This window comes from Nelusetta ayraudi, unplaced genomic scaffold, assembly GCF_046127955.1.
Source record: "Nelusetta ayraudi isolate G7.1 ecotype Tasmania unplaced genomic scaffold, CSIRO-AGI_Nayr_v1 ptg000070l, whole genome shotgun sequence".
NCBI classification, from domain to species: Eukaryota; Metazoa; Chordata; class Actinopteri; order Tetraodontiformes; family Monacanthidae; genus Nelusetta; species Nelusetta ayraudi.
In genome coordinates, this window is record NW_027466120.1 from 8,333,021 (window position 1) to 8,359,450 (window position 26,430).

At 43.1% G+C, this 26,430-nt stretch overlaps 3 protein-coding genes and 1 pseudogene across 10 annotated transcripts; 3 read left to right on the forward strand and 1 right to left on the reverse strand.

Moving 5' to 3' along the window:
- Positions 1–1,329: 1,329 nt before the first annotated feature.
- LOC142898749 (glucose-induced degradation protein 8-B homolog) lies at positions 1,330–4,501 on the reverse strand. Of its 2 annotated transcripts, none has more exons than XM_076041922.1 (5): positions 4,313–4,501; positions 3,805–3,954; positions 3,501–3,697; positions 3,028–3,225; positions 1,330–2,907 (listed from the first exon to the last, which is right to left on the reverse strand). In XM_076041922.1, the coding sequence occupies exons 2-5, from the start codon at positions 3,920–3,922 to the stop codon at positions 2,734–2,736; spliced, it is 687 nt and encodes a 228-aa protein (XP_075898037.1). In that variant the 5' UTR covers positions 3,923–3,954; positions 4,313–4,501; the 3' UTR covers positions 1,330–2,733. The 2 variants fall into 2 exon arrangements, with proteins under 2 accessions (XP_075898037.1, XP_075898036.1); XM_076041921.1 differs by having other exon boundaries at positions 3,805–3,932; positions 4,313–4,500.
- A 2,082-nt stretch (positions 4,502–6,583) lies between these two features.
- Positions 6,584–10,017, forward strand: dnajc5aa (DnaJ (Hsp40) homolog, subfamily C, member 5aa). 2 transcript variants are annotated; one of them, XM_076042131.1, is made up of 5 exons: positions 6,584–6,742; positions 7,668–7,795; positions 7,878–8,091; positions 8,186–8,357; positions 9,188–10,017. In XM_076042131.1, exons 2-5 carry the CDS (start codon positions 7,686–7,688, stop codon positions 9,289–9,291), a joined length of 600 nt encoding a protein of 199 aa, XP_075898246.1. In that variant the 5' UTR covers positions 6,584–6,742; positions 7,668–7,685; the 3' UTR covers positions 9,292–10,017. The 2 variants fall into 2 exon arrangements, with proteins under 2 accessions (XP_075898246.1, XP_075898248.1); XM_076042133.1 differs by having other exon boundaries at positions 6,623–6,645.
- A 2,055-nt stretch (positions 10,018–12,072) lies between these two features.
- Positions 12,073–18,612, forward strand: LOC142898936 (isocitrate dehydrogenase [NAD] subunit gamma, mitochondrial-like). 6 transcript variants are annotated; one of them, XR_012928666.1, is made up of 13 exons: positions 12,073–12,162; positions 12,777–12,824; positions 13,128–13,169; positions 13,291–13,388; positions 13,509–13,624; positions 13,913–13,973; positions 14,082–14,214; positions 14,348–14,481; positions 14,616–14,718; positions 16,323–16,469; positions 16,602–16,749; positions 17,508–17,611; positions 17,680–18,612. XR_012928666.1 is itself a non-coding variant. In XM_076042242.1 (13 exons), the coding sequence occupies exons 1-12, from the start codon at positions 12,097–12,099 to the stop codon at positions 17,607–17,609; spliced, it is 1,206 nt and encodes a 401-aa protein (XP_075898357.1). In that variant the 5' UTR covers positions 12,073–12,096; the 3' UTR covers positions 17,610–17,611; positions 17,680–18,612. The 6 variants fall into 6 exon arrangements, 5 of the variants coding, with proteins under 5 accessions (XP_075898357.1, XP_075898356.1, XP_075898360.1 ...); XM_076042242.1 differs by having other exon boundaries at positions 16,594–16,749; XM_076042241.1 differs by having other exon boundaries at positions 16,594–16,749; positions 17,508–18,612.
- Positions 18,613–19,892: 1,280 nt separating this feature from the next.
- LOC142898933 (vasopressin V2 receptor-like) lies at positions 19,893–24,750 on the forward strand (annotated as a pseudogene).
- The last annotated feature ends 1,680 nt before the right edge of the window (positions 24,751–26,430 follow it).

The window sequence follows — 26,430 nt, forward strand, 5'->3', positions numbered from 1 at the left end:
AAAAAGGACGGAGCGTCTCCCCTTTTCTCCAAGAGCAACTGTCATGTTGAACGCACACTAATGCGAAACTGTAACAATTTATGTTATCTTCTCTTCTATCCCCATTGAGCCACACTTGTCGCGCAGCGCCGCTTGGTACCTGTTGGAACAAACGGGCCAGCTGATCCAAGACAATTTCCTGGAGAAGTGGGCCGTCGGCTGCTGCCGCCATTGATTGCAAGCTGGATGCAGAGAACTCAGCAGCAGTGACATTACAGGTTACTCAGGTTTGGTTAAGTCAGCCAGGTTAGTCCTTTGGACCTCGCATCACATTACTGTTGCGATTGTTGGAGGTGTACAGAGATTCTTGCTCGTGTTGGTGGACAGTGCATTGCCATTCTCATGCCATGTACTTGTCCCTCATGATTAACAAAAAAATATATAAAATTCATTTAATTCCCATATAGATATATAGTTGTCACCAGAGTCATTGGGAAATGTTGTCAAAAAAGCTATCAGGACAATGAACTTGCATGATTCAATATTTCCACTTTTATATTGTGAGGGAGATCACACAGTTGTCGCATTGGTTGGGCATGGAGAGTCACGTGGTCACAGAAGAGGAAGTGAGGGAATTCCCACGGTGACGTTCAGTTCAGTGATGCGAAGTCCAGCTCCTTTTAGAGAACCGGTTCTTTTGGCTCAGTTCACTAAAGAGAGACGGCTCTTTTAAAGCTCCCAAGCGGCTCCTTCGATTCTTTTTTGTTGCTTATATTATTTTATTACCAAATCGTGTGCTAAAATTAATGTTCAAGATATCAAACATATCAAGTGTATCATTTATACGCTCACCATGGAACACTATGCTGTAAAAATGAATGTAAAATACCAAACCTAAAATCCACCCTAATACAACTACGTACTCTGTATGGAGCTGCCTCTCTTTGTTAACTTCAGAGAGCTCCTTCTTAGAACCGGTTCGTTCCTAACGACTCACTAGTTCAGCTACTTTAGCTCGCTGTCCGTGTCCGAGCCAGGGAGTCGGCCTCTGGCAAGTCGCATTCTGGACTTAACGACGGATGTACAGCAAAGGTTGCAAATGAAGATTCCTTGTCGTGTGAAGTACTTTCCATCTACGCACAAACAACCACAAATCCCCACGCAACGTCCGAGCACAACAATACGAGCATTCCTCTGGTAGTCATAATTACGCGCTGCAGTTTGTGTCCTGTGCAGCACTTTTCAGTTTTCTTCTTAGATTGTACCCTCCTCTATTTGGAGGGGAGGGTAGGGGTTGAAGTCTTTCATTATATTTACATGATATGTTGCATATGAACAACTCGGATCCCATTTAGTGTTCACAAAAGTATTTTTATTTATATTTATTATTATTCTTTGTAATTGCAAATCCGATCTTAAAAATGTTGTGTATTAAAACGGATTGAAGCGTTCTCGGTATCCGTCGGTGCCAATGTGTACTGAGAAAATCAAAGAAAATAAGCATAGGCGATTAGCAGCAAAATCATGTTTGGGTTTTCTTTATGAAAGTAAACAAACTAAGCAAACTCAATGTTTTGGCAGGGTGAAAACAGAAACTTATTGACATGCAGCTAAATTAAATACTCAGAAATTGAAACGTTCCAAAACTGAAAAGAAAATTCTGTCAAGATTAATGCAAAACGTTTAAAATTTGTAATAGAAGAGACAATAACCATTAAAAAAAAAAAAAAAGAGAAGAAAAGAAAAAACAGACAAAAAAAGAAGCTGTTGTCAATCTCCATATTTCTGAGAGCGAGATGGAACACATGGAGAAAAATCCACACGATCTCTTCAAGGGACTCCACAAACTCTCACCAGCCGACGAGTCTTCCCGTCATCGGGGTTGCTAAAAATATCAAATAAAATCTGCTCCTCTGAATATAAAAACCAAACGACCGGAAGAGTAGTTGGGAAGGTACAGATATAAATCAATCGTAAAGCCATCTCAGCCTTCACAAGTCCGTTGAGCTCCAATTAACTTCCTAAGACGTTAAAAAGACTCCACACAGAACTCTTCAACAGACTGGCACGTACATTCAAATTTCAAAAGGAGCTGAAAGCACACTGGCAGACTTTTGTTTTCCATCAAATTACTGAATCTAAATGAAATACCTGGAACTGATTGTTTTATCAGCTAAAAGTGGCATACAATAGTCTCGTCTTTAGATTGAATTGAATTCAAAAATACTCTCATTTCACGTATGAAATCTTGTTTTTTGATTGGCAGCTGAAGCAGACCTTTGCACACTAAAAAAAGGTCCTTTCTTGTTGAACCCCTTTCTAAAATAAAGACAAGGCTGCCCCTCTGCAATGCGAAGCCTTTTGCTCCCCAAACACAGTATTCACATTTTTTTTCCATTACACCATCAACTCTATTTGGCAAAATAAAGTCAAAATGCTCACAATAATAAATAATAAGACACAAGGCTTAGGCTTAAGAAAGACAAAATATAAAACTGACTTGTGTCCTCTCCATCGCTGGACCACTCAGAAGAAGTTCAGGATCTAAACCTTGCCTATTATTTTTTTGTTGTTTTTTTTTTGCAAATACAGCAATATACAGTTTGCACAATGCATTAAGTCTGACCTCTCATGAGTGAAAGATGGAAAAACAACAAAGCATTTGTTTTACACATATATGTTACCTGCTTGGCACACAGTCACTGACTGATCATAAATTAGAGGGACGTGGAAGGCGGCTGCTGCCTGTCAAGTTTACTTGGGCTCCTCGATGGTGCCTGTGCTCAGGTCAGTCATTTTGGGGTATTTCACCTTCTTCTGGTCCAGCTCATTCTGCGCCCACAGCAGCAACTTCAGGAGCTTCGCCAGTTTGGGTGTCGACTCCCTGTTTTCATAGTCCAGCACTGCTTGATTCACTTCACTCCACACCTGCGCATTGACATGTGTGTAGGTCAAACAAAAAAAGTTAAACGGGCAAATATAGCATCGTGAAAACACACAAGAACACACCTGTTGTGATAAACAGGACGTGGAAAGTGGGCAGTTTACCTTTTGCCGCTGCATCATGTTGAGCAGATCTCCAAAGGGGGACTCTTCTGGGTTGTCAAATGCCAAGAGGGCTAATGTTCTCTCCATCTCTGTAAGACACTCGCGGCTCTCCTCCCCCTGCTCAGCCAACTGCGTCTGGGCAAACTCCAGTGCCGCCTCGGTCTCCCTTAGCCTGATCAGCTCAATCAAATGCTGTTGCTGAAACAGTCAAAGCACATGGGATTGATATCTGGATTAGCAGTTTGTCAGAGGGGGCAGCAGAACCATTTCAATCGTTCCTGTGTTAAATAAAGACGAATGCCAATGAAGCAGCACCTGACGGGCCTATTCAGGAGTGTTTCTTCAAGGTTAACTGTAATATACCAGCCCATGCCATCGCAAGGGGGCACTCTTCCTCATGTTACAAGGAGTTAACGACTAACTTCACTTCTGCACCCTGAAAAGGCTTTATCACGATGCTTTAAAAACACTACCTGCAGGTGAAAATACAAGTATCGATTAGTGTCGAGAAGCTCTGGGTGTAGACTGTTGATCAGGGCAATGGCCTCCTGTATCTGTCCCTTCAGAATCATCTCCCGAATCTTTATTCTTTCATCCAGGGAGTCGAGGTCCACACTGGGCTCAATTCCAGATTCCATTCGAAACTTCTCTGCCGCCTCTTTGAATCCCTCTGAAAACGCAAGCAAAGCAAGACGTGTTAACACACCACGGATATGACAGTAACACAAAGTCACACTGTATCTGATCAGTTCCAACACTTCCACACCAATGCCTCACCTGTCACCAAGTAATTCATTATCAGCCGATTCATGTCTGCCCTCTGTATGTGAACGTTGTTTAATTTGTCCATCCACTCTTCTTTAGTGATGTCCTCTGGCTTTTCAGCATAACTCATTATTGGGGTTCTGAAACGTGTAGCAGCAGCAACTGTTAGAAGAAGAAGAAGAAGAAGAAGAAGAAGAAGAACAAACAAAAAAAAAAATACAACGAAATGGGAGCAAGACTGACACAACTCGGTCACAGGCTGCACCTACACGCTACCTCAAAGCACGGTGCGTTTGGGAAAATTGAACGCAAATACGAAAACAATAAACGCAAATTAAATTATGTCTCGACAGAATAGTTTTTGTGCTTAAACATCGGATGTATTTTTTATTTTATTTTTTTAATCAAAGTTGTCCAAATCAATGTGGGGGTACGGTCCGAGTCCTCCAAAACAAATCCATTTCCTGCTAAGCAACAGCCCTGGCTAGGCTAGCAGAGTGCATGCACTGACGCGACTTACCCAGCAAACACAAGGTCGAGTGGGAAACCTTCCTCGCAGGCGTAAGGTGAGAAACAAAACAAAAAATCCACAATCCCTGTAAGAAATCAATTTAAAAGAGGAGCTGCAAGCTGCTGCTACACTATCGAGCTATTCTAGGCTAGCTCACTAACCGAGCTAATGTGAGAGCATCGCGATAGTTCTCCGAGCTCTGGGATTGGCCGGGATGATGACGTCACGGTTGCTGAGGAACACTTACGGGAAAAACGAATGGTGGATGTGTCGACCGCAAGGTGTGGTGAAAGAAAATAGGGCCAAAAAGTTCTTCACTTGATCGATAATATCCACCGTTCTGGTTGCCACGTCAGAGTATATTTGACCAATAAAGGATCACCAACGAAAGCCAGATCTGGACTTTTCCCCAACCAGTGACTACCAGACGGTATTATTAGTATTATTAGTGATCTACCTTTTGGGATTTTCAGTACCCAATAACAAAAGGCCGAAATCGATATAATGAGGAGGACAGCTTTAAAGAGATGGACATTTTCTCTCCCCACGGTGACGGTCATTGACTGTGTCTGTGGGTGAATTTGCATGTGCACATTTCTGCTTAGCACTTTGAAAAGAAGCTATTATGATAATGCAAGCACAGACTGGTAGTGAGTCTTCCAAAGAACACTGACTGAAACATGCACTAACGTGACATTTGGGTCTTTTATACTGAAAAGATAGACTGACTTGTTGCACTGAATAATCTCTTACGCGTTCACATTTTTGTTGTTTGTATAATAATTGGGCAACAAATATAAAAACAAAACAAAAACATTGCATTTAAATCATCAATCAGGTCGAAACAATATGTACTATTCTGGTTTTTGTGCCAACATAGTATGTGACTACTGTATAGTGGTAGAACTATCTTGTTATAATTGAAGTGGGACCCATATTTGGTTATTTAGATAATATTTAACAATGAGAAGGTAAAAAATGAATTAATTAAACAAAATTTTGCTGCATTGCCTTAGGGAGATGTAGATGGGAGTAGAAAGCAATTTGGGGAACACACAGGGAGGGAGCTGCAGATGTGCATGAGGAAACAATTATACAGTGACTTTTAATATGGCATAAATAAAGAAAAGAGCAAAGAGACCATTCAACCTTACTGTTAAAGTATTTAATGAATGCTTAATATGTATATATATATATATATGTATGTATAAAAATGATATATAAATCACCATAACTCTCCATGCCCAATCACCATCATGCATTTTTGTTTTGGTTTGAGGATCATTTTAAAATCTTAAAACTCAGTTAAAGTCCTGAGTAATTTATACCCAGATGTCAGAGTCAAACCATCTACAGATTAGGCTCTTTAAAATTACAAACTCATTTGGCTTGTCGAGTTGTCAAACCATCTGGCTTGTGTCTTAGGCTCAAATGCCAGGAGTGCCTAATATAGCGAGATAAGATGCACATTTGTGTGCGAACCTTTACTTCTAAACAAAATGCAAAGGTTTTGAAGCCATTTTAAAGAGAATGTCACATTCCACACAAACTACATGACACACAAATAAGAAAGCAGTTGTTGTTTTTTTCCCATGAATGAAACATTAATTACATTTGTTGAAAATTTTGCAAAAATGAAAACGTTGTGACATAATAGTCTGGCCTGATTTGACTTGCATGAGCGTCCCAATCATTTTTAATAGCTTTGGTACTCACAAAGTTACGTTTATTTTTCTTTGTCAACTGCAGCACAACTAAACGGTAATCAGTAATATGTTTGACCAGCGAGCCATTATTTGATGTTTACACTTTTTTTTTTAATAACAATTATCAATCCTATTGCATGTTTATTTTTTCTCTGTATTGAAAACGTACTGAACAGCGACCTTCATAACCTCCACTTTTATATTGAAGCACACAACAGCAGAGTTCAAATAGCTCCACTTCAACCAACAACCATGATAATGATAAGTGAATCACTTTGAACAAAAGTTGGATCTTTTAAACACAAAAGTAACAAGCATGCATTTCCAATGTAAGAAATATGTCTGTGACGGTTCTCAGTCATCCAGGTCATGTTAATGTAAGAAGTAGAAAGTTTGTGTGTGCAAATGTAGAGAGTAAAAATAAAATAGTCAAGATAGATAGATAGATAGATAGATAGATAGATAGATGCCTCGGATTGGCTGCTGTACAGCTAGTGGGAGCTCCCTACATCCAATATCCCATCTGCCTTGTGGTGCATGCGCACGTTCGCTCACCATGGGGTGTTGTGAAGGGGGCGGAGCCTGCGCACTGCTGCAGCTGTCCATGGTTGCGTACAGGAGCCACAGAGGTTTCGGGTACGTGCGAGATGCTTCCATAGTCACGCTGCACAGTCCAACAATCTGTCATCTGCTGGGATCAGTGGTTTCGCTGCGCACCGGAGCCGACGGAAAGGTGAGCCGCGAGGGCGCATGTCGGTGCTGTTATTCCCCCTCAATCGGGACACTGCGGCCCCCTCGTCCGTATGAATTACTGCTGGCGATCCATCCTCGTCCTGCATCACGAGCAGGCCAGGCAGCAAACCAACATGGATGCTGTGCGCTATAGCCCTGCTGCTGCTGCTGCTGCTGCTGCTGCTGAGGATGATGATGATGCTGCTGCTGCTGCTGCCTGCACGGAGATTATGCTCCTCGGATCGTATTCACTTCATGTAATCCTTCTTATAGGCAGTGCGGAGCAATATTCTGTTTCCGTCGTGCACAAATTAGACTCTCTATTATTTATTTATTTATTTTTATTTATTTTTATTTTTTTATTTTTTAGTGCGGCCGGATTTTGCTCAGGACAAGAAACAGTGATGGATGTTGGTCTCAAAATTAGAGCCATCATGGCACGATCAGCACACGTATTCGAAAGCAGCGAACATTCCAAGATTTCCTCTATGTGTGTGCGTATGTGCGTGCGCAGCTTACGTTTGCTTAATCATTTTTCGTGTTGAATGACTGCCCGTGCGATTGTCAGACCCAGGCGCACTTAAAGCAGCAGCATCACATCATCATTCTAGGATTCCAGCTGCCAAATTGTCACACTTACAGTCACTATTTGTGCAGAAATGTCACAGATCGTTTGAAATAATCGCTATCACACTGAAAGCTGCAATCAAACCAATGCAATGTAGCATTGATTTGAGACACTCCTTGTCTATTTACAGTCTCTTTCCTTCTTCTCCCCACACATGTAACAGCTGGGCCCGGGATTCGGCCACTGTCGAAAGGCCCATGCTGCTGTTTTGTAGGGATGCATACAACAATGTAACCCGTCGTTTTCCACGCCCCATTGCTAAGTATTTCTACGAAACGTGACGTGTTCCTTTTCTCAGCTTGTGACGTGAGGAATCATGGCAGAGCAGCAGAGGCAGCGCTCTCTGTCCACCGCGGGCGAGTCTCTCTACCACGTGTTGGGAGTTGAGAAGGTTGCCACGACGGATGATATTAAGAGATCATACAGGTGAGGCCGCCCCTTTGCCCTTAAAATACCCACAGAAGTATCCATGTTCACTATTTTTCTACAATGTCCCCCCCCTGTGCAGGAAGCTGGCACTGAAGTTCCACCCTGACAAAAATCCTGACAATCCCGAGGCAGCGGACAAGTTCAAGGAGATAAACAATGCACATGCTATTCTAAATGACGCGACAAAGCGTAATATTTATGACAAATATGGTTCTCTGGGACTATATGTGGCGGAGCAGTTTGGAGAAGAAAATGTTAACACCTACTTTGTCCTTTCGAGCTGGTGGGCAAAGGTAACTGCAGCTGGACCGTCAGCCAATCCCTTTGTACGGTCAGTTTTTATGTCACGCTTCCAGATGATTAACACACGTGTCCGCCTACTTGCAGGCTCTGTTTGTAGTTTGTGGCCTGGCAACTGGCTGCTACTTCTGTTGCTGTCTGTGTTGCTGCTGTAACTGCTGCTGTGGAAGATGTAAACCTCGGCCTCGAGACAATCCCGACCAGGATTTTTATGTGTCGCCTGAAGACCTGGAGGCTCAGCTGCAGTCTGACGAAAGAGGTGAGAACCAAAGCTCAGTTTCATTGAACCCAGGGGAGGGCAAACTGTTTGACTGGTGGGCCACAATGGGTTGTAAAATTTGACAGAGGGAGCCGGAGCAGCAGCAGATGGGTGGAGGGTTTTGGTGACCCACCTCATTGGAGATAAAAAAAAATATATATATATATGTAGAAATGTTCTTTAATGTCAATTGAAAATGAACAAAAGTAAAGTCACAACAAAATCAGTGTCTTTGAAGGCCCACAGTGTTTGGTTCTTCATTGAAATGACTCTAAAAAAAAAATTCTTCTTTATTTCTTCAAGTTTAGCTTAGCCGTAGCTCTTTCCAAACACAGACCTGTTGTATGTATCTTCTACATCCATCTGGTAGAGAGCACAGAGACAAACTATTTGCGTAGGAGTTACATCTTGATTGGTTGGTTGAAGATTCTGTTTACTTCATTCAAACAGACCAGCCTAGGTTTTATTTTAGACCTAGTTTAGCCAGGGTACTAAAGATCAAGACTTCAATTTCTGTAAAAGCCAGTAGTCCACTGACACACGCAGTCAGTGCAGTTTTTTGTTCTTTATGTGACCTCGCTGCTGTGCACACATCAACAAACAAAAAAAACCCCACAAAAAACAAACAAACACAGCAATAACTGATATTAAACAATCCTCACAAACGTCCTTCTGCTAGCGCTTTGTCATTATTACTAATATCCAAAGTTCAAAAGGGGCAAGGTGTGGGGAAGTTGTGTGGTTGAAGATGGTTTTCCATCTCCGATCACTGAGTGGAGAAGAGGCCTCTCAGCTTCTCTCTCTAAAGGTTGTTTTGTTTGTCCGAACAGAGGCTGGCGGTGAGCCTATCATGATGCAACCATCAGCCACAGAGACGACGCAGTTAACGTCGGATGGCCGCTATTCCTACCACACCGACACTGGCTTCAACTAACCCTCTGTGCCGGTCAATCCTGGCCTGCGGTCCCACCTGCTTCCCTGTTCCACCGCACACAGATAAAAGAAGGAGGCAATTCATCTTTCGCCTCTACAGAAAGGAAGCTCTGCTGAGGAGAGGGACTAGTAAGCATGGCCCTTGAAAAGGAACTGATAAGGTCACAGCCCTCATAATTGTCCCACAACTTATTTATCCCAGTGTGACAAAATGAGAAACACGGTTTAACCCCCCCCGCCCCGTCCTTTCATTTGATTGATTTATTTTTTGTATTTCTTGGCCTTCAAACTCACAGGTCACCTACCCTGCGCTCTCTGTTCCACAGTTTGCACCATGGTGTAGCATGCACTGTTAAAGGAAAAATCCCTTCTCCAGGCTTTCTCTCTGTTTTTACCACTTGCATTGCAAGACTCACATCGTTTGGTGCACGTGTCTGCAACATGACGGCGAGTGTAGACCTGTGAGGAAGGAAATGGGTGGCGAAGTGACGTGGTGTTTTTAATGCTGAAGAAGAGGTGAGCGCGGCTCAGGGACGTGTGCAGAGGTGTGTTTTCTGTTTGGTGCCGCCACTCAATTGCCAAGAACAGCTGTCTTTCATGAGTGAAACGTTTGCCTATGGTTTGTAGTCAGTACTGTTTTAGTTGAAAATGCCACCTGCCAAAATTGGCTCGTCATTGTTTGTGCGGTTATCTTTCGTGTGCTCCTACAGGGTGGTGTTAAGCAAATCAGGAGGTTATTAAGGCACAGAGTTTGATTTGTAGACCTGAGTTCATGAATGCTAGCTGGCGAGACATTTGCGTGTTTGCTATCAGTTGGTCATGTGACGTCATTTCCACCAATCGCAGCTTCACACCACCGATCACACTTCTCTCACGTCTTTGTTGCAATATTTCGCAGCTCATTTCTCCAGTTTTACCTCAAGGTGATATTTTCTGTGGTTCATACGTTCATGCAATATACAACATGCCTGGTTTTATTCTAGGCGCAGTTCATGATAGTATGACAATAAAATCCCCCCCCTACCGCATACAGCATCCTGTCGTTCATGAAAAATGTTGAATTCGAATTGAATTTGAAGTACATCATTTCAAATGAGCATCAAACAAACATCCAAAAGAAAATGTTTTATTTGTTCATGTTTCATCACCAATGTGTTTATGTATTTTTCAGATCCCCACGAGTTGCTAACACAACTGAGAGATTACTGATAGATGTCACTGCAGCAATGAAAAGATAATCATGAAATCTGAAGATCATTTTACTAACTAGTTGACCAGACTATGAAGCTGTGACATAAAATCTGAAGCTTAACATGCTACACCTCTGAGGTACGGGGTGGGGAAATCATTCACTATTCAGAGGATATATTTATCATTATTCTACTATTTTTTCTAATGAAAACACAATTTTTCATATTAATTTTTGTTAGTTCTATATTCATCCCAATATAGTGTCCATCAGCGATGAGGTTTTTTTTCCTAAAAAAAAACCCAACATTGTAAAGAAGTTCGTACAGCATATCTTTCATGAGCCAGTGCTACAGGCAGCTTTGTGGGAAAACAACTTTAGATTTTTCATACTGCTAAATTTGAATATGTTGCCACAAATCGCCATATATTTCCATCAACAGTTTCTGCCACCAGGTCATGTTCATAACAGCTAATCTATGTGTTTTAATGGTTTACAATTGGTGAGCGCCTGTTGCCCACCCTGTGCTGATGGTATGGATGTTGCCCTCTGTAGCTCTTGTATGATGTTTCCTGTAACCCCTGAAAAAAAACAACAAGTTGATGTTCCTGCCATGGCTTTTCATTAAGGTACTGAAAAATGCTACTGTAAATGTTCTAAGTTGAATGCAATGTGTGTTTAAAAGAATATATGGATTAATGAACAGGACGACATGATTCTATCAAAGATTACATAGTATATAGTGCAATTATAGTGAAATGTTATATGATGCATTTTTGGAATTTTATTTATTTCATACAATGTCATGTATCAAATTATGATTGGCTCTAACTCTCACTGGTATGTGTTGTAATGTAGACATTCAATTAGAAAGGAATGGTTGGTTAAGGTTGCTTGTACATACACTTGGCCATAAATATGAACCTTAACATTTATGTTGTAGCATGGTAATTGTGTGTCTGGAAGAAAACAATTGGATCATTGATCTGAGTTGCTGTTGGTGAATAAATGTTCCTGAACGTTGTGGCCTCATAAAGATTCTTTCCAGTGACGACAATGTTGATGTTGTGTCAGTTTTTGGGGTTTGGAAAAGTCGACTGCGCTTCACCGTGATCATGAGAGTGAGAGAATGCGTTTTCCTATCGTATAGAATGCGAGTTACAAAAAAAAAAAAAGAGAGAATAGAATAGAATGGAAATCAACCGGGACTACAAGTTGTAGATGCGCTCAAGCGTTTTACACTAGTTTCTATTTTTGTTCTCCCATCTTCATATTGAGAGCTTTCTCTTAGCATTAGCCTTGATAGAATAGAGTAGAATAGAATAGAATAGAATAGGGACTACAAATTGTAGACGCGTTCGAGTGTGTACATGACACTAGTTTCTAACTTTGTCTCACCCATCCTCATATTAAGAGCCCTCTCTTAGCATGAGCATTAGCATTAGCAGTTAAGCACCGCGTTCAGTCCGCGAGAGAGTGACAACCAGATTAACTGTGAACGCGCTGCACGCCCCCGCCTCCTGCCCCGGTATCTTCAAAGCGCCGGTAGATGAGAGAGAAGACACACACACACACATACACACACACAGAGAGACCGAGTGTGTGAGAGAGGACGCTATGGCCCGGGCTGTGCGCTCCCTGCCGGCCGCCCTCAAGCTGCTCTTCAGCCACCGGTCGAGTCGGGTAAGTGCAGCCTGTTGCCATTTCTACAAACTCTGTACTGTGTTCGAAGCGGTTGCAAGGGGCTGCGATCGCCGCTAAGAGGATTAGCACTTGGTCGGCTAACTGACCTAGCTCTGCCGGATGTCGCTGTCCGTTCAGCACCACTGCTCCGTGTTGCCTGTCACTTAGTTTGAGGACCAAGTCCCTGAATAATTTAGAGACAGGGCGACTCGTTAAGTCTGGCCCGAGGAGGGCTACAATTGTGACTCAAACGGTTCCATGTCGTTGATTATTTAAAGTGTAACGTTCATACAAAAGCAAGGAGAAGTCAGCTGTTGCTGGTTTACAACTTATCTAATTTGGATCAAACCTGTTTCGTGTGTCAAACTCGTTCCAACACCACAAATATTCATACGAGTTCAAAGTTGTTCCATACTTTAAAAATCTAAATATCTCACGTGGGTCACATGGACTTTGCCTTTTTGACATTATAAGACCAAAGAGCAATTCGTACAGCTCAGATAAGAAGATAAATCAATACGATTCTGGACACTTAATATAAGTGTATTAATAATCTGAAGGAAGCATAAAGAAGGAACAAATCTAATCTAACTACAGTTTGTCTGTCTTCACAGGCGATTGCTGCAGCACCGTGCAACCAGAGACAGAAGTCGACTTACACTGTGAGTTGTGAAGAATACAAGAGTGAAAAAAGAGGGCAGAGGCTCAGCTTTCCGAGGGGTTGCATAAAAATTCTCCCACACAAAACCTCACCATTTCTGTTGACCTTGCGACCTTCCTCGCTTTGAAACGTCCTGTTACACGATTCACAGTCCCAATGTTCCATCTTTCACTTGTCTTTTCATATCCGCTGCACTGGTTTGTCTCAGTGATGTTCGTGTGACATTCGCCTCTCTTCTTTTGTCCCATTAACATCCCTGTTGTCTCTCCTCTGTTTTGAATCCACCCGTCTACCACCACTGCAGTCCATAGTGAGTATGGCTGCCCATGACAGTGCACAAGCAGAAGTTTGTGCTGCTCTGCTTGTAGCTTTGCTTTTTTCAAGTAGTAAAAAAGTTTATTTTTTAGTGTGTGTACCGCTGGGTGGCATAAAGAGAAAGCTGACTGTGCAAAAACATTTTTTTACAGCCGCCACCGGCACAGTATGGAGGCAGACATACCGTCACTCTGATACCTGGAGATGGTATTGGCCCAGAGCTCGCCCACCATGTATACCAATTATTCCGGTGAGACTTTAAACACCCTCTAAAAAACCTCTACATATATTTCATAATGAAAACAGTCTTCTTCTCTGCAAGAATCCTATCGTCGCACTTAGAAGATCTCAATGCTTTGTGATTGGCCAGGTTCTGCTGCGTCCCAGTGGATTTTGAAGTGGTCAATGTGGACTCGTCCATGGCATCAGAAGACGACATCAATAATGCCATAATGGCTATACGACGCAATGGAGTTGCACTAAAGGGTAAGTGTCTGATGTTGTGTGAACATGTGCACATCAAAACAATATAATAAGTGGAAAAAAACTTTGCCACGTTACACACATTTACGCCGGTTACAGAGGTTGCTGGTGCAACTTCACGATCAACGTAAAACTATATATAATATACAAATAAGAAATAAAATATGCGTCCTAATCACAAACTACATGCAAAGGTGAAAAGTGAATCAACATTCCGTAATGTGCAGATTGCGACTGCTTTATTTTTCTTCTTCGCCTTTAAGTGACTTTTTTTTTTTCATCTTTATTCAGGTAACATTGAGACAAACCACAACTTGCCACCGTCTTACAAGTCCAGAAACAACCTGCTTCGGTACCGCCCACACCTTTAACAATGCAGCCTTCAGCACTGAGCACTGAGCACTGCCGAGCCTTTGGATGTTTGTGGCCTCACTTGTGCGGATCCCGTCTCTCTTTGCAGCACCACTTTGGATCTGTACGCCAACGTCATGCATTGCCAGTCGCTACCAGGTGTCAAAAGTCGGCACCGCAACATCGACGTCATCATCATCAGGGAGAACACGGAGGGAGAGTACAGCAGCTTGGAGCACGAGGTGGGTGTGTATTGGTGAGGATGCCGCGTGGCGCGCCAGCTCAGGTGCAGGCAACTCAAAAAACAAAAAACATAACAGAAATGATTGCAAATCCAAGCTATGTGTGTGTGTGTGTGTGTGTGTGTCTCCGCAGAATGTTCCGGGTGTTGTTGAATGCCTGAAGATCATCACCAGGAACAAATCGTTGCGCATAGCTGACTACGCATTCAGGACAGCTCGAGCCCAGGGACGGCGCAGAGTCACAGCTGTACACAAGGCCAACATCATGTCTGTTTTGGTTTTTTAAATGCGCGTTCTCATGCTTTATTACTGTACAACAGAGTTGACTTGGGTCCATGGGTTCATGACAGGTTCATAGCTTTTAGCGTTAAACGGAGTCTTTGTTTTCTTTGCTGGAGCAGGAAGTTGGGTGACGGCCTTTTCCTGGAGTGCTGTAAGGAGGTTGCCAGCGGTTACCCTGAAATCACATTTGACAGCATGATTGTGGACAACACAGCCATGCAGGTATATTTCATCTCCGTCTTCTTCTTCTTCTTCTTTGTGTCTTACTCTTCGCAGTCTCTACTTAAACGTGCATACCACCACCTACTGAACCGGAGTAGGACAAGACTTACCATTTATAGAATAGAATAGAATAGAATAGAATAGAATAGAATAGAATAGAATAGAGTATAATAGAATAGAATAGCTGGGCCTTCACCTCACCAGAGTGCTACATGCAGTCATCGAAGGAACCATATATCGTGCACGAGCCACAGGTTTCCGACCCCTGGGCTGTGACATCGATTCTCCACAATAAAGTTAAAGTCCCAGTGATTGTCACATCCCGAAGAATGCGAAATTAGTCCTCCACATTTGAGCCATCATTCATCGAGGGAGCGGTGGCAGCGGCGGTGCAGCACCTGGGAATCACTGGCTGATCTAACCTTCTAATTCCAAGCCCCCAATACTGAGTGCCAGGCAGGGAAGCAGTGGGGACCATTTTTACAGTCTTTGGTCCGACCCGGCTGGGGATCAAACCCACAACCTACCGGTCTCAGGCCGGACAGTCTGCCACTAGACCACTGTGCTGGTCCGAGCAATCTGCTTTACATAAAGTTAACAAAAACCGCAGAGACGGACATGGAACACAGAGGCTCATTTAATAGCCATGATAAGCTCTATTAATATCACCCAATGATTCCCAGGCGTGGCACCGCTGCTGCCCACCGCTGCTGCTCACTGCTGCTGCCCACCGCTGCTGCCCACTGCTGCTGCCCACCGCTCCGTCAGGGGATGATGGGTCAAATGCAGAGGACAAATTTTTGCATCCTTCAGGATGTGACAATCACTGGGACTTCCACCTAATATCACGGTGCATAACGAATCCCACACACTCCCACTGACCCGGCTAAATAAATTCAATTGTGCCTCATCAAAGTAAAATCCCATTTCAAACACCAGAAGTTACACATCGCTGTGGTCTTCACCACTGCTGCATCTGAGACAGTGACGTTACAACTTCATGACGGCCAACAATCTTTGTCTTTGTTCCGCCCATCTGAAATCAAGCCGTGATTGGTCAATTCATCACTCACTCTGAAACTAAGAGACACAGTTTTACCTTCTCCTGGACTCATCAAGTCCAAACCAGTGAACCAGTGAATGAGCCAGCTGACCAGTCTGACGATTCTGATTGGATAATAATGTTTTCAGGGCAGTGAGGCTTTCATTACTGATGTCACCTTGACCGTAGACTCATGTATATGAGAGAAATGTATTTAGTGTATTAGATGAAATGAAATTGAATTTTTAAAATAATAATGTTTCATTTGAGGCTCCTATTTTTTGGTCCAGAACATTTCTAGGCCTTCTCTGAAGGTGTAGAAGACTCTGAGGGTTCCTCACTGAGTAGTATAAAATATAATCGTGCTTTATTAGCCGCACTGAGAAATTCAATATCGCACCGAACAGTTTTAACAGACACAAAAAAGAAATAGAAAAAAATAGACCAATGTCGCCTATCTTGATGTAGTTCCTTATTTTATGCTACATTCACACATTCAGTCAATAAATGAACATAATTCCCATTAGATGGTGTTTACTATTGCGCACTATGTGTATGCCAGCTGGTTTCCAGGCCCCAGCAGTTTGACGTGATGGTCATGCCCAACCTGTACGGCAACATAGTGAGCAATGTGTGTGCTGGGCTGGTTGGAGGACCAGGATTGGTGCCAGGAGCCAACTACGGAGAGGATTATGCTGTGTTTGAGACGGTAAGAGGATGCATATCTGACAAGAGTGTGAGGAATAAGGAGGATAGATGTCAGGATGACAGCATGGGTACAACTCAAGCATGTCAGCACTTCTTACAGTTGCTTTTTAACGTGCTTTTTGCAGGGCACCAGGAACACGGGGAAGAGCATTGCCAACCGCAACTCAGCAAACCCAACAGCGATGCTTCTTGCCTCCTGTTTGCTGCTCGATCACCTCAGGCTGCATTCCTACGCGAGCATGATACGCAGAGCAATCCTGTCTACCGTCACTGAAACCCGGGTGTGTCCCACTATTGTTTCTTTCGTACTGTGGCGTAATGAAATCCAGGGAGGGGAAAACAAAGAAAGCAGCAGGAAGGAAAACAAAACATATTAAACAGTCAAGATCCAGATCCACCAAGAATGGAGTTGCAACATTGTGGCTGTAATTGCTGCCACTTTGGTGACATATCCACAAAGGTATTGCAGTGACACAGATTGCGGTCTCTTAATGTGGCTGCAATTTGTACCCTTGATCATTAGATCTGTATATAGTGCGGCAGTAACGATCCTGGCAACCTGAGACTTTGTCTTATTGTGACTGCCACCATCTGATCTGACTGGGGAAGCGCAGGTTTCAGGTTCAAGTGGGAAAACTTTTGAATAAATGTATGTATATATATGTGTGTGTGTGTGTGTGTGTGTGTGTGTGTGTGTGTGTGTTCGTGTGTGTCCGCATAGAGATGTGTATATATATATATGCAGGTAAGGTGCCAGTTCTGACGAGGCATCTTTGCATAGACGAACGAGAGCGTCACTCTCTGTGAAAAGACCAATCAACATACGTTCAAATGAGTTCGGCGCAGCCCTGTCGCTACCTGCGCCTTGTCGCATTTCCTGCATGTGTGCGCTCTGTCTGTAGGTTGGAAAAAAAAAAGAAAAGAAAAAAAAGCCTTTTTGGATCTTGCCAGTAGTATATTTATACGGTTAGTGTTCCACTTCTGTAGTTTAAGTCTTACAACTTCTTGTGGGTTCCTCCTCTTTCTCCTCTTTGTCCAGATGCACACAGTGGACCTGGGGGGCCAGGGCTCCACTTCTGAGGTGGTGCAGTCCATCATGAATGCAGTGAAGAGCACAGGACCCCAGACCATCAGCATATAGATCACACACACACACACACACACACACACACACACACACACACACACACACACACACACACACACACACACACACACACACACAGTTTTCATGACTGAGCCTCTCCAGAAATGGGTCATCTATGCAATTTCAATTCAATAGGTAATAATTGAATAAATTACCAGTTTAGTAGAAATACCAAATATTCAAAAACTTGGAGCTAAACACTCTACTGTACTCTACTGTACTACAGTTCCATGCAGAACACTTCCTTTTATTCTCACCAAGGCCTGTGAGCTTTTCCTCTCTTTTATTTTTCCTCGAGGTCCAATATTATTCAAGGTTCAGTCTGTAAATGTTGCTGAACAACAGCGTGTTGTCTGGCGTGCCAGTCAGCTAGAGACAAGCAAGAACAATCCTTCACTTCTTTAGTTGCTCCACTTTTCAGTGCTCATGTGTCAGTGAACTCATGAAGCCCATGATGAAGTCCAACACTTGATTTGATGTGATTTGATTTTGATTTATTTCGATCAGCAACAAAAATTCACCCTTCAGAACAAACTGCTGTGTGGACGGTACGGAACACAGAACCAGCAGGAAGGTAGCACTGAGTTATTGTTTTTTTTCTGTGGCAAACAGAACTTGGTGATGGGTAGAATATGGTACTGTAATTAAAATAAAATATTAATGACATCATTTAGAATGTACATGATGGCAATTTTAAGATGTTATTTTCGTACAAGTTTCGACGGTAGCTTGCGTCTTTCTCAGAAGGTCACCTTGGTGGTGTTGTGTGACGCGTTAATATCAGCTGGTATCACGGAAGTACGAAAATAGAATCCTAAAATCGCCATGTGTCTGTTATTAAAGAAAAACACTTAATTATCATCATATACACTTCATGGAGACACAGTGAACCTCATTCGGTGAAACAGTTCCAGCTACTTGTCACTTCCTCTTTGTGTGTAGTATTTCTTCTTGTGTTAGGCCCCAAGTGCCCCTATAATAAAACTACTCAAACACACGTTTTTGTCCGTTTGAGCGCGCGCCTAAATAATGGCAAGCTGCAATAGCCGAGGTTGACCACAGGGAGGCCCCAGCGGAACATTAGTAGGAAACTTTCTTTTTAAACGAGTACGAGTGAAAATGAATATAGTTTGCTGTTGATGATGGGCACTTTATTAATTCTTTACAAAAAATGACGTCCAGTGTGCTGTGTCTCCCCAGAGAGAGAGAGAGAGAGAGAGAGAGAGAGAGAGAGAGAGAGAGCCCACCTTCTGAAACACCCTTCCTCGTCCATCCATCCTGGTAGACAGACAGCAGCTCATAAGTGAGTAAAGGTTTTGATGCCACAGATGAAGACTCACTAAAGGCCATGAGGTGCACGACAGCTTTGTGGCATCTTGACCCCTCTGGAAAAGTTATCCATCCCTTTTGTTTTTGGTGGGCAAAGGAGTGCCTTCCAACAGTTAGCTACTCATTCTAGAGTGTGCAATAAGTTAGACCTCAATCAGCGTCCATTGTTACTTCTCAAAAGACAGAGAGCAGAGGTCATCGAATCTGGCACGAAGGTCTTGGGCGACATGAGCTGCTGTGTTTATGTTCATGTTTAAGGTCACTCAGCGGGCCCCTCGGTAATGAGGGACTCCTGCAAATGAGGGAAGCAAACAGATGACTGCGCTGCCAGAGACAGAGGAAAGATGACAGGTGGAATGTGGGGGGCACGGGGAGGGAGGTGAGACGGGTGAGAAGACAAGCTCCGCCTCACCTTTGCAGCCGCCCCGTTGATCCAATCTGCCTCCTCCACTGACGGAGTATCTTGAAATAGGGCTGAGCTAAGTGAGCATGAACCTGGCAGGATCCACCAGCAGTAAAGTTAAATCCAAAGTGTGGATTCACATCCACAGGTGTGAACCAGGTTTCCATTTCTGTGTCTCTGTTTCATGGCACTGAGGACGAAGGGTTGGACTGGGGAGGAGGAGGAGGAGGAGGAGGAGGAGGAGGAGGAAGAAGAAGAAGTAGAGGAGGAGGAGGAGGAACATGAGAAAGAATAGGAGGATGAGGACTTGGAGGAGGAAGATGACAAAGAAGAGGAGAAGGAGGGGGAAGAAGACAAGGGGTGGAGGAGTAGGAGGAAGAGGAAAAAGAAGAAGAGATGGAGGAGGAGGGGGAGGAGGCAGAAGAGGAGGAGGAGGAGAGGGAGGATGAGGAGGAGGAGGATTCAGCAGGATTCAGCTGCATGAGCCCGGTAGAGGTTCATACACTCTCTCTCTTCCTCTCCCCCCCTCTATCTCTCTTTCACACACATGGATGGATGGTGTGGATGGGGTTGTTGTGGCTCTAGCAGATGATCCCAGGAGGCAGAAGACAAGGTAAGTCTCCACCTTTTCACTTCACTTTTCACTCCCCTCCAATCCTCCAGCATTGTGCATTAATTAATACAAAAACTGTAGTTTTTAACCTGAATTGTGGCTGTTCTGGCTGAAGCTTCACAGTTAGAATCTAAATTGAGCTCCTGCATTGTAGCAAAGACGGGAATTTTATCGGGAGTATGATTCCTTCAATGGTACATTGTTACGTTCCCATAAAGCAACTCAAGTCTTGGTGCTCTAGCTACGTATTAACAGCTGTTCCTATTTCAATGACGCACTCAGGCTGTCTTTATTGTTGCCTTTGGCCAGCAGGGACATTTACAGCTTAATTGTTGTTTTTTACGTTTATTTAGGGCAAAAACTATTTTGCCTGGATGAGCCTCTTTGATGTTGCTGATGGAAGAGATGAAACAGTGAAAGTTAGAAGAAAGAGAGACAAGAAACAGCCCATAACACACCACACATTGGAGGTTTGGTTGAGATTAAACAGTCTGAATGAATACAACCACAACAATGAGTTAATCGTTATCATTAATTAGAACTTTATTTGGAGTAAAATGAGGGAAATATGATCCAAAATTGGAGACTTTCTGTTCTCTTCTGGATTTATAGACTCAAAGCAACAATGTCAACATTAGCTTATGTGTGATGTATAAAATAGTGTGAAAAGGGCGACATGCAAGTTGAGGGGAAACAAACTTGACAAAAAAAAAACCCTGAGCATTTAAGTTTTTCTTAGTCTGTGTTGATAATTGGAGATTGTTCAAACTGTGATTTGGTAACTGCCCCCCCCTGCATGCCTCCGTGATTGTGTGTGTGCACTCAGTGTGTGACAGTGAAGTGCAACCTCCCACTGTAAACACCTTTTCATGACAGTGGTTCCACCCGCGGAGGCTCGACCCTGCACAAACAATCTCCATGGAGTTCAACTGTTTGCGTGCGTCTGCGTGTGTGTTTGTGTATGGCTGCCCAGGGGGCCTCAGAGGTCAGACGGGGTGCAGACACAGCGTGTACTGGGAACTCTGGGCGCCCATTATCCGCAAACCCAACCATGCACACGCACGCCTCTTTCGTAACCAGCGTCACAATACGTGATTCTTGGCATCACGTCAAGGTTTTCCATGAATTGCTAATTGGCATTCAGCGAGTGTGAGTGGGAGGTGGAAACGACTAATTAATGTGGAATGGTAAAAAAAAAAAGAAAAAAAGAAAGAGTAACAGAATGCGCTCATCTGTGGATTTTCGACATCATGCCTCTGAGATTATTTCTAAAACATTTTCAAACAGTCCAGCGTGTAAAATGTTTGAGGAAGCCTGGTATTTAAAGTCGTGTCGTCTTTTAGGCCACTGTCAGGTGGGCTTCCTAAAGAATGGAACCTGTCCACCTTCTTCTTCGTTGGTTTATTTGAAGATGCGAGCAGTCACCCTAGAACGGTCCCTTATGTATATTCTTATGCATGTGAAAACAGTTCAGGGAAGGAAAACTTACTTTTATTGTACTGCGAGTATACACTTCTATTAATAACACTTTAACATTTCAATACAGGTGCAATAAAATATTTATTCATAACCACTTTATTAAAAACTTATTTAGATATGTAAATAATTTCTTGATTTGATTTCTTTATCTTCTTTTAATTCTTCTCTTTGTCCTGTTTTTGCTTCTCTAACTTCGCAAATTTCCCCAATATGGGCTTAAAAAAGCGTTCTTGTTCTTTATTCTTAATCCTATTAATGTATTGTTGGAAGTACGTTAAGATGACCAAATCTTACACACTGAACTTTTAAAGACTTTAACACCCCCCCCCCCCGTCCGCCTCCCTCCGCCTCCTTTACCTCACCATTTCCTTTCTTTCTGAATGAGTTATTTATTATTATTATTTATTATTATTTCTTTTAGATTCTTCATACCTCCTCCCCTCTCGTCTCCCGGCCTCTGTGATGACGGACCTTCACCAGTCCACCAACCGGTCCTGGGTCTCGGTGACGCCTGCCAACGGCGCCAACGCCACGGACTGGCAGCGCGACGCCGTCTTGGCTCTGGGCGAGGTGGTGGTGCTTGCCGTCATCTTCGCCATGGCGTTGCTCGGCAACGGCTTGGTGCTGGTGGCGTTGCTGAGGCGGCGGCAACACCACAATCCACTGCACCAGTTCATGCTCAATCTGTGTGTGGCTGACCTGGTGGTGGCGCTGTTCCAGGTAAAAGAAAAAAAAAAACAGAAGAAAAAGTGGCACGTGCACGTGTCAGCAAACATGATCTCTAAATCCAACTTTTTTTCCCCCTTTTTCCCGACTAATATTTCTTTTCTTTTTTTATTCCATTTCTTTTTTTTTATTTAATATAATTTTCCATGTTTTTTGCACTATATGTTGCTGTAATGATGCAAATTTCCCCACTGTATAATTAATAAAGGCATTCTATTCTATTCTATTCTATTCTATTCTATCTCTCCCCCCTCTGAAGGTTTTGCCCCAGCTGGTGTGGGACGCTCAGGGCCGCCTCCCAGGCCCGGACTTCCTGTGTCGCTTGGTAAAGTACCTGCAGGTGCTCGGGATGTTTGCCTCCTCCTACATCATCGTGGCGATGACGGTAGATCGGTATTACGCCATCTGCTGCCCCCTGCAGGCCCACGGCGGTGGAGCCACTCGACGTCGCAACAACGTCATCCTGCTGGCCTGGTTGCTGTCGCTGCTACTCAGTCTGCCACAGGTGGGACACCAGCCGCATGGAAAACATGCTGACACAGAATTGATTATACAGTAAAACTTCAATGTTGTCCAAGTAAAATTGTGTAATTTGTTCAGTCTTTAGTTGCGTCCCACCTGTCTGCTACTCCAGGTTTTCATCTTCTCCCGCTCAGAAGTGGCTCCAGGTGTTTATGAGTGTTGGGGGAACTTTGCAGAGTCCTGGGGCCTCAAAGCCTACGTGACCTGGATGGCCCTGGCGGTCTTCATCCTCCCTGTTCTCATCATCACCCTCTGCCAGGTATCGAGCAAATGACCAGAGCCCAACCACAATTTCTGTCCATCAGTTGCTATTGCCGAGTCTCAAAACCAAGGCAACATCGCTGGACATCACATCCTTTTCACCTCAGGTGAGAATCTTCAAGGAGATTCACAACAACCTGTACCTGAAGTCCAGCTGCCACCTGTCCACTGCCTGGCTGTCTCGGTCTAAAGAGGAAAACCAGAGAGGAGGAGGAGGAGGAGGAAAAAATGAAAGTCAACGGAGTTCCTGCTTCTACTTGTATGCTTCACCCCTCGTGTTAAACAACATCAAGTTTGAATCCGGACCCATGAATCAGCTCCTGCCCATGGGTCCGCTCAGGTTGAATGGTCCCAACGTCCCGACGTACTCTGCAGCTAAACCAGGTGAGACTAGAAGTAAATGATAAGAATTTCAAAATAAAATGGACAAATCAAGCAACTAACAATAAACTTCGCTACTGAGCTGGCGTTAAGTTTGGCTTTCACTGCAGGGGGCTCTGCGGCTGGCCTCCCCTCCCCCAAAACCCCTGCTGGCTGCAGGGGAGAGGTGTCTGCAGCCATGTCAAAGACAGTGAGGATGACGGTGGTCATTGTGCTTGTCTACACCATCTGCTGGGCGCCGTTCTTCAGCGTTCAACTCTGGGCTGCCTGGGATCCTGTCCCACCACAGAACGGTGCGTAACACGCACGTAAGGTTTGGCATGCTATCTTGGGGAAAGCTCAAAATTCTATCAATAAATATGTTGTTGAAGTGTATAATTATTGTAACAAAAAAAAAAAAAAAGTAGTTTCTTTCTTTTCCTGTTTGGACGGTTCATTTATTTTTACGTATAGCAAGAGTATTGCCCACATGGGGTCACCACTGGAGGCTCTCATCCTCCTCAAATAAATCAAATGCCATTACAAATTCTCTGGAATAGATCGACCCAACGCTTGTAGCCCATAGCGGATGCTTCTATACCCAAGTAGCCCCGGAAGGTGTTTATATTTATTCCCACGAGTGTTCTTTCATTCATGAGTGGACGTGCAAATATGTGTGCTGCTAACTCGCTCTCTGTCTAAATGCATCAGTTAAACTTATGTATTCCATAAACATAATTGACCGCTTGATATCACTGCTTTTCTGCTATTTTCGCAATGTTGACCAATTTTACACGGTGGAGCTTCAAGTACAGATTGCACTATTTTTTACAATTTGGTAAAGCGATATTTCATTCATCTGAAAGCCTTATTTCAACCTCTCCATCACATGACTGACTACTGTGTGTGTGTGTGTGTGTGTGTGTGTGTAGGGGCCATGTTCACCCTGCTGATGCTTCTGGCCAGTCTGAACTCTTGCACCAACCCCTGGATCTACTCGGCCTTCTCCAGCAGCGTCTCCCCTGAGCTGCGGCTGCTGCTGCTCTGTTGCACACCCCCACACAGCGCCGAGGCTCATTGCAGAACGACTCCAGCACAACACACACCTCCAACTGCTGACTGACAATATAAACAAGTACTAAAGCCTCTATCATGTCACATGAAAATATGATAAACTTTGCAAATGTTTTTGTAAAGTGATGATTGTAGCAGTCGTCAAATACTTTTGCACATTTATTGACAATTGTGAATTATAATGTCAGTATTACTGTATTTGTGTCTTTCAGTAAAAAAAAATATAACAAGACAAAATAGTTTGTCAAGAGTATAAATGTTGAAGCATCAAACTCTGAGAGTTCTGCAAGAACCACACAAGCACTGAAACGACGAGACCGTCCACGATCCACCAATGAATTTTCTATCACTGCCTCCCCCAAGGTGCTGAAGCCTATCAAGCTATAAACAAGTAAAAAAAACTGCCTTCAGACAAAGGGGGTTTACTGCAGGGCCACGTAGACAAAGTACCATTCACACTTCAGTACTCACTCCAACAGCCACTTTAGGGTTCCAGTAGTTCCTCATGTGCCACTCAATGTCTTTTGGCAGTGGGAGGAAGTCAGAGGACACAGAAAGAACTCACATTTTGAAACACACTTATTGCCTGTCAAAAGCGTTCTGGCACTGGATTTGTTTTACTCCACAAAAATGAACAAGGGACGAGATAGATGATGAAGAGGAGGAGGCCTAAAGTGCAACACCAGTGATCGCTAAAAAAACAAACAAAAAACAAACAAATCCAGAAAATAAAAATTATTTTGCCCAAGCAAAACATTTCCTTCAATTATGCCGTGTTCAATCTGCGTTTACTCTGCCACAGTTGCATCAATGGTAAAGTTTCACCTCTGATTCAATCTCACAAGCTTCAGCTTCATTCTGATACTAAGACAATGGCAATCGACTGTAATTGTGGAAGTGTATCGTTTTTATTCCAAGCATGTCATTCTCAGGAAAGAAGAGGTTAAGAAACACTCTCAAACTACCAAAACGGGGAGAAAGTGTCGTGACAGCGCTAGAAAACAAAGCAGGTGAAGCATTTATCTTTACAAGCTGGTTATACTTCTAATTAATTACTCATTGTATTCATGTCCAAGGTGGAGTGGAGTTATTTTCTGCTGTGGATAGTTTCTCTTTCACTTCTACTGCACATGTTGTTCCTGCAGATCTTGTGCACATGCAACTGTCTAAAGTCCACTATGTGGCAGTATTAATTTTTAAAACATGACAAATCAAAACTCCTTACTCAGGTTCTCCTTCAAACTGGATGATGAAGTTGTGCGACACACAACAAACACGTCTTCCCTCTGGTTGTGAGCAGCACAGACAGACAGACAGACAGACAGACAGACAGACAGACAGACAGACAGACACTCACTCACATCCAAAGTCTTTCCTCTTTCTGTGTGATGAAATTAAACCCACAAGGATCTCTGTCTCCTAATGCTGTCACAGTAGCACAACCAACTGACCACATTTAATTTGGCTGGCATGGCCATGATTTTACCATTTAAACTGCATTCACGGTAAACATTTCAAGAGATTTCATCAAATCCCCTTTTCATTTGATTTTATTCCACAAAGGGGAAATTCAGGTCAGTTGAGATCCACATCACAGTGCAAGCACAGCCACTACCACTACCCAGACTGTGTTGACTGCTCAACTCCATTTGATTGCCGGATTGTAAACTTTGAACGTTAGTGTTGTTACTAAAATAAATAAATAAAATAAAACAGTAAAGAGCGAAACAATAAGAAAAGTGCAGGTCATCACAAAACAAACTGGATAAAAAGAAAAGAGTCTCAAGTCATTTAACTGAAAATTGTTGAGTGTATCCATAATCTGAAGTGAGTTTCAACAATACAGTGATGCAAAATTGAGAGCTACAAAAGTTCAAATGTGAAATAAGCTCAGTCGTTAAAACAAATAAACAACAAAATAATAGAAAATCAGAATTTGTACAAGCTATATTTGGTACGTGACATTATAGTGAGTCGATGATGATTAAATAAAAAAAAATGTAAGGCAAACTTCATTTTGTCATACACAAAAATTGAAAGAAAATAAC